Source organism: Pteropus alecto, unplaced genomic scaffold (assembly GCF_000325575.1).
Source record: "Pteropus alecto unplaced genomic scaffold, ASM32557v1 scaffold2058, whole genome shotgun sequence".
Lineage (NCBI taxonomy): Eukaryota > Metazoa > Chordata > Mammalia > Chiroptera > Pteropodidae > Pteropus > Pteropus alecto.
The window spans coordinates 12,348-20,327 of NW_006440838.1; the positions used below are offsets into that span (position 1 = coordinate 12,348).

The 7,980-nt window shown below is 33.7% G+C and overlaps 1 protein-coding gene across 1 annotated transcript; it reads right to left on the minus strand.

Annotated features, from left to right (window-relative positions):
• Positions 1-2: 2 nt before the first annotated feature.
• LOC102889005 (VIP peptides) lies at positions 3-5,701 on the minus strand (the record flags this gene model as incomplete). Its single annotated transcript, XM_006917936.3, has 5 exons — positions 5,554-5,701; positions 3,653-3,764; positions 2,728-2,817; positions 1,082-1,180; positions 3-101 (listed from the first exon to the last, which is right to left on the minus strand). Coding segments are annotated over exons 2-5 (392 nt in total), but the record flags the coding sequence as incomplete, so codon positions are not given.
• Positions 5,702-7,980: the final 2,279 nt, after the last annotated feature.

Genomic DNA, 7,980 nt, shown 5'->3' on the forward strand with positions numbered 1-7,980 from the left:
ACTTGTCCGAGTCCAATTGTGTTCGTTCTTTGCTATACAAGTCAGTGAAGATCGCATCCGCTTGGCGTTTCCTTTGTCCCCAGTTTTCTGCGATGTTATCGCTGAGAAATGTAGGGGAAAGAAAATCAAAGAGTTTTAACAAGAAATGATAAATATGTCAAAGTTCTAAATTTCTCGGAGTCTGATAAAAATGAATTCCAACACCCAACTCGTTTTCTATCACAAATATACTAATGGAAAAATTCACCTAAAACAAAGGATAGGTGAGAGAGGAATAATCCAACACATTGTGGCATTTTCTGGGAGTGACTTAACACACAGTATATTAACTGAGCAGATAATATATTTTTTAAAAAAATGGAGAGATATTTGAGTTGTGTTCTGCTATTGGGAGGAGACGCTCTTTACTTCTTAAAAGCTATGCCACCTGCATTGTGCCATCTAAATATTCAGCTATTGGTCATATGAAGAAAGCATCATCTAATGCTCAGTTTGAGCAGGAATTTAAAAAACAAGTACTTTGATTAACCTTACAATTTCTCCAGTTTATACTGTGTCTTCTTTTTACCATATTAGTTTCATTTTTTAAAATAAATTGATTTATTTATTAAATTAGTTTCAAGTATACAGTACATTGGTTAGACATCTATACAGTTTATAAAAAGATCCTCCCAATTGCTCCGTCTCTCCCCTGGCCCTCCACTTAGCCATCATATTAATGCTAACTGCATTCCCTCTGCCATGCTCCCCATCCCCATGACCATCCATCGGCTACTAATTTGTACTTCTTTAACCCTTCACCTCATTCTCCCAGGCCCCAGTTTGGTTGCAGATTTACAAATGATTGCTACTAAAGAAAAATAAGTGTGTCTGGAGCCAGTGAGTATATTACTAAAAAGCCCTATTTTCTAACCCATAGGCCTGGTATAATTTATTGAAAAATATAAAATTTTCTTTTAACAAAATTGAACATTGTTGAGTTACAGTTTGGGACAAAGTAAATAAATTCTTAACAGCAAAAATATAAGTTGCAGATTAAATAATCATAACATGTTTGTTAAAAATAATAACTTTTCCTTACAGATCTCGTTTTTCAGTAAAGACCTCAAGTTTGTCAGAAAGCTGATCCAAGACTGTACTCAAGTCACTTGTGACAATTTCATTGGCATGTCTGGCACTCCTAAGACAAAGAAGAAAGGATAACCATTACTTTGAAATGTTTTCTTAAAGTATTATTTGGACTCCATAAATAATTTTAAAAACACCAGATTGATATGAAAACTCTTTATACACTTAAGTCCAAAAGAAGATTTCCTAATGATCTATTAAAAAATATTTTTGCTGACATATTATCAAGATATTTTCTATATTTTCAGCCCCAAATTTATTAGCTTTTTAGAGGTACTTCTCAAGATTAAATAAAGCTCTCTGATAGAATCTAGAAATCTAATTCTTCTCTGAGACACATTGCTCTGAAAAATGTACTATATTTAAATTAATTTCTATATATTTAACTATTTAATTATTTTATTTATGCTGCTCTTTACGTCTATCATGAATAAAGACATATACAAAAAAATCTCTGATTTTAGCAAAAACGCTATTATATCTTTTACTATTTCCTCTTCAAAAAATATTGGGAGTCAAAATATCTTGAAAGGGAGAGGTTCTTAGGTCCTATCAGCCAACTTTTCTGTCCAAATGAGGACGCTTTTATACTTTGTCTTCAATATCGAGTCACTCTGTCTATACTTGAATGCTTCTCTCGAAAAATGACTCTTTGAATAGGTGGCTTTTATTATTAGACATCCTTTTATTACATAGACATGAAACTTTTGCTTTTGAACATCTTTTATTATGGAATCCTAAGTGCTGAAGTTTTACTAGTATTGGTACAATTTCTGATATTGACCTTTTATACAGCAGAATGTAAGTGAATGGTTTGTTCATCCTCGCCTATCACAGCCTCAGTACATGAGAATCATGTGCAGCTGCAAGAGCTGCAGTACGTCAGGCTGGATGAAGCCACGGCCCATGGAAACCTGCAGTGCAGTGCTGTGGGAGTAGCTTTACGGAGATACAAGAATAAAACATGTATATTTCAAAAAAAAAAATACAGGTTTCACTAGAAAACTCAATAAAACCGAACTCTCTCTCTGATTTTAGCAAAAACGCTATTATATCTTTTACTATTTCTTCTTCAAAAAATATTGGGAGTCAAAATATCTTGAAAGGGAGAGGTTCTTAGGTCCTATCAGCCAACTTTTCTGTCCAAATGAGGACGCTTTTATTCTTTGTCTTCAATATCGAGTCACTCTGTCTATACTTGAATGCTTCTCTCGAAAAATGACTCTTTGAATAGGTGGCTTTTATTATTAGACATCCTTTTATTACATAGACATGAAACTTTTGCTTTTGAACATCTTTTATTATGGAATCCTAAGTGCTGAAGTTTTACTAGTATTGGTACAATTTCTGATATTGACCTTTTATACAGCAGAATGTAAGTGAATGGTTTGTTCATCCTCGCCTATCACAGCCTCAGTACATGAGAATCATGTGCAGCTGCAAGAGCTGCAGTACGTCAGGCTGGATGAAGCCACGGCCCATGGAAACCTGCAGTGCAGTGCTGTGGGAGTAGCTTTACGGAGATACAAGAATAAAACATGTATATTTCAAAAAAAAAAATACAGGTTTCACTATAAAACTCAATAAAACCGAACTCACCTGCCATTTTCAGGAAATACATTTCGTGAGATGTCAGTGTCTGCTTTGAATGAAGTTCGATCAACTTCACTCTCTTCTTCCAATGGTACTCTGATATCCAACATATTAGAAAAAAGACAATAGATGTATAATACATTCTTTTCTCAGAAGACAATGCTTATGAGTTTACAGTCATTTGAAATAAGACACTCAAAATCTTGGAAAATACCGCCCATTCAGAAAATATGGATAGCATCATGACTTATGTGGTTTGAGAGTATCAATAGTAAAATTTTTGTTCATCCCACAAGATACATGCATGTAACTTTTACAAGTTGTATATGTCAAGCATATGAACTACTCAGTTCAATCCTGTCATAGCATTAAGCAAAGTACACTTCCTTTGGAATGCCTTCACTTTGCAAAGTTAAATTTCACAAGAAGAAAGATTTTCTACAAAATAGAAACTTTGAAAACAACGTAATATTTAACATAAAAACTGGGACAATTTGTATATTCGTTGATGTTTATTTGGCTCAAACATTTCTCAAGAGCTGAGAGTTAACTGTTTTTCCTTCTCTAAGTTCCTAAAATTTATTCAAAGTTTCATTTATTCAAATTATTACATATTATATATCACAATTTATTCAAAGTGTAATGTATATGTCTGCATTGATCATGTCCAAAGAATCTCTCCATTTCTGAATAGTCACTTAAATTCAATGAATTTTGTAGGGCCTTCTGGTTATAATCCTGTGTACTAGCACAATTTTAGTATGGAATAATCATGTTGATTCGACATTGAAAAATTTGTCTTAACATATCGACCAAAGGTTCAAATCAATAATGCATAATTTTAAAAAATCGAGTCGTCTGAATGACGGAAAGAAAATTCTCATCGAGATGAAGATGGAATGTTTGACTCTCTGACTCGAAAAGAACTTACCTCAAAAAACGTGCTTCAAAAAGAGGCCAGGCCAGCATTTGTGAGAAGAGCATACTGAGAACTATCAGGCTCATGAGGAGCTGGGGCTTCCCTCTGGTTTCCATCTCTGCACCTTGAAAGGGAGGAAGTCACTCTAGATTTTCCAACCACAGATGTCACCAGCCAGGGAATCCATTTTTTGGTTTGTTTTTAATTCATTGAGGTAACATTTGTTAATAGCATTACATACGTTTCAGGTGTACAGTTCTAGGACACATCATCTGTACGTTGTACTGTGTGCTCACCACCCAAAGTCTACTCTCATTCCGTCCATATGTTTGACCCTCTTTACGCTCTTTATCTGCTCCCCACTCCTCTCCCCTCTGGTAACCTCTATACTGTTGTCTGTGTCTATGACTTCGTTTGTTTTGTTCATTTGTTGCTTTCTGTTTTATGTCCCACAGATGAGTGAAATCATATGGTTCTGGTCCTTTCTGTCTGACTAATTTCATTTATTATTGCATGATACGCTCAAGATCCATCCACGTTGTTGAAAATGGCAATATTTCATTATTTTTTACGTCTGAGTAATATTCCACTGTGCACATGTACCACTACTTTTTTTATTCAGTCAACTGTGGAAGGACACTTAGATTGTTTCCATGTTTTGGTTGCTGTTAATAATGCTGCAATGAACATAGGAGTACAGGTATGTTTGTGAATAAGTGTTTTCCATTTTTTTGGTAGGTAGATACCCAGGAATTCTGGGTAACTAGCAGAGGTTTCTGAAGGTTCTTGCAGAGTTCAGAAAAACATTTTTGTCTTATAGAAAGCTTGAAAATGCAGTATAGTTTCTATTTGATCAATTTGTGCTTGAATAATAAAGATCCCTTTCAACTGCTGCCTATCCGTCATCCGGCACATGTTGGCCCAGTTATATATTGAATGCCATAGTCTTACATTGCTAGAAACAACTTAGGGGCCATGTCCTTATTAGAGTTGTGGCATCCAAGTTTAGTATCTTTTCTGAGTTTCAAAAACCTGATAGTTTCTTCTACTTTAAGTTTTTGCATCTGATTAATATAAAACTAGGGTATCATGAACTTAATATGTATATATATATATGCATTTATATTTCTATATCTATTAGCATAAAAATTGTTAGATAAACATTTCTTTTTCTGCTTTTAATTGTAGATTTTATTGAGAACTCATTTTCTTATGCCTGGGATTCAATAACTTAACTCTATTAATAGTGAGAATTAATACCAAAAAATTTCATTGAAACATTTGAAATAATTTTTGCCATAAAAAGAAAAATTATTAAAAACAAAGCTTGTATTTTTAAATCAAATCCAGCAGTCCCTAACTCCAGGTCCATGGACAAGTACCACTCAGTGGTCTGTTAGGAACCGGGCTGCACAGCAGGAGGTGAGGGAAGCTTTATCTGTATTTGCAGCTACTCCTCAGAGCTAGCATCACCACCTCAGCTCCACCTCAGATCATTGGTCATTAGAATCTCATAGGAGGACCCGTCACTGGTGCCAAAAGATTGGGCATCTCTGATCTAATCCACAGACACAATATATTCTTAAATAGTTTCTAAATAGAAACTTAGAAGTTGTGCATAAAAATTATGGCATTCAAACTTAAAGAGGAAAATCAATGCTTCTTATATTCACATAACCAACAAATGAAAGAATAGCAATTAGAAAATTAGTTGAAAACTTCAAAATCACAGTACCTAACTGAACCCTTCAGTCAAAATTTTATATAAAAGCAAAGCAAAACAAAACAAAATAATGCATTATTAAAAAAAAAAACAGAATTGAGTAAAAGAGCAAACAGCGAAAGCATCTTTCAAGAAAAATAATTTAGAAAAATCATTGAGATGTGAGGTGTTGAGGCATCCCTATACTTACCAGGTGACTTGAGAAACTTGTCTTTGGCTCCACCGGTTCTCTGCCCTTAGAACTGAACCAGAACTTGGTCCTGTCTAAGGGTTGGCTATTATTTCCAGCAGCTGCTTTTCAGTCTACTCTGACCAGCATTTCAAAGCCTATCGTTTTATAGGGCTTGTACTTAGGGTTGAGCAATCACAAAGCTCTCTCACTGACGTCATGCAGTACTCCCTCAGGGTGACTAGGACTAGAAGTATTTATTTAAATGTCACTATATCTGATTTATATAAGATTGCAGTGAGTGATTTCAACATATAAAAGATAAAGAGAAATGTCCTCTTTTTAATAAAATAAAAAGGTACCGAGTTTAACGTGAAATGTTTTAATTTTTAATTAGCAATAATGATATAAGAGATTGATTACTCTTAGAGCCAGGGCCACTTGAGTCCATTCAAAAAATAAGAACTTTATATACAAGAATAGATTGAGAAAGCAACAAAGACTTAGGTCCATGACACTTACAAATGTATAATTCTCCTTTGTTACAAAGCATCAATTCTTCCAGTGCTTTTTAAAGAAAATGTTATGCTGGTCATGTAGATCTTGCTTCATATAATTTTTCTCAAGAACTATTCTAATTTTAAAAGCATTTAGAAGAAATTTACCATCTTTCTATTACTACATTTCCCTTATGTTGAAACTAATCCCAATATAAACGTTTCAAAAAGGTTTGAAGCGAGAATAATAACATGCACACTCATGTAGAAAGTAGTTGTAGTACTGCTATCGAACATCATCATTTCCAATGCACTGCCACATACATAATCTCAAATGATTCAAAAACTAAATGATCAGACTGTCCACCTCTGGGGATTGCATTTTTCTTCCTTTTAAAAGGTTATGCCCATCATTTTTATAAGGCCTTGTACTGTGCAGAATTATTTTTCCTCATTCCAAAACACACCCCAACCCACATCAGCTTTGAACATTTCCAACTAAATCACTTGACCAATGGTTGCAAAGAACCAGTTGGAAAGCATTTACAGAGCACCGTGCTTTGATAACTACTAAATTTTTAGATTTTTAAATGTATTTTTTTACTCAAAATTTGTTAAACCCCCCAAAGTATCAAAATAGGAAGGGATGGATAATAACTGAATTTGATTCGACTTTATAATTTACAAAATAATTTTCAAAATATCTAATTAAATAAAAGTATTCAAAAAGACTGTGGAGTTAGAAAGGCAATCTGCCACTGAGAACTTTATTTAATCATGATATTAACCAAATATTCACTTAATATTAACTGAATATTCATATTTATGATTAATAAAATAAATTTCTTTTACAATCTCGAGTAAATTAGATGGTGTTTTTGTTAATTCTGTTCCCTACTATTAATGTAATAAAAGGAAGAGTTTTGCAAAATTTGTTTAGATTTTTCTCTACTTAAAAAAATCATTATGTGAAAACTGCTTTTCACTGTTTCATAATTAAGAATGCTATAGAGCATCTGAAGTTGATGCTGTGCATCATTTCTTATTATCTAAAAATTCTTTTATGCTCAATAGCTGTAAAAGAAATCCCTACAGGAGTGTCTGGATCTCGTAATATCTCTGTACACTCACAGGCTTTCCTATGTGGGGAAAAAAAAAAATCCATGTAAATTACCATTATCATTTTGTAGTCATCCCTAGTCTTTAGTTTTAAAATTACTTTTCTTTCTTTCTTTCACTAAATTTCTATACACAGGTTTTTACTCAAAGTAGAGTTTAAGGTAAAAATGCAGCCACATGAACAACTTTATGGACAACAATGTAAAATGCCATCTTTCCTTTTATTTTTAAAACATTTCTAGTGTGTGTTTTTTTTGTACATTTTTGTTCACAAGTGCCATGAGGGAAACATCTCTAAAGCCTCTTTCTTTCTTCTCCTTTAACATTTTAATATCTATTTGCTTCATTTAAAGTCAGACTTATCTAATAAAAAATATCCTGCACAGCTTAATCATATTTTCTAATCTTGTTATAAGAAAAATCAAATGAATTGAAATTTAAAATATCTGGAATGTTGTTTCCCAGTCGACAGGTCTGACTTAAGCCAGAGTTGTTGTGGCTTAATTCCAGAAAATCTTTTTTACCTGAATATTATAAATTAGCGGTTGAAATAGTGCTCGTATGAAATGTTTTCATCCGTAGCTCTTTGTCGCCCATTTCTCAGTGAAGCAATTTTGTTTAAGAATAGCATCACAGAAAGCTCAGGTCAAGATGGAGGGGTAGGTGAATTCTGTGCATGCCTCCTCCCATGACTGCATTAAAATTGCAGTTAAAACAAAATTAGGAAACAGTCAACCTGGAGAATGATCTGAAGTCTAGCTGAACAGAACTCCTTTACCTGGGGGTATAAAGAGGAGGCCACGTGGAGACTGGTCGGAGGGGCAGAGATGCG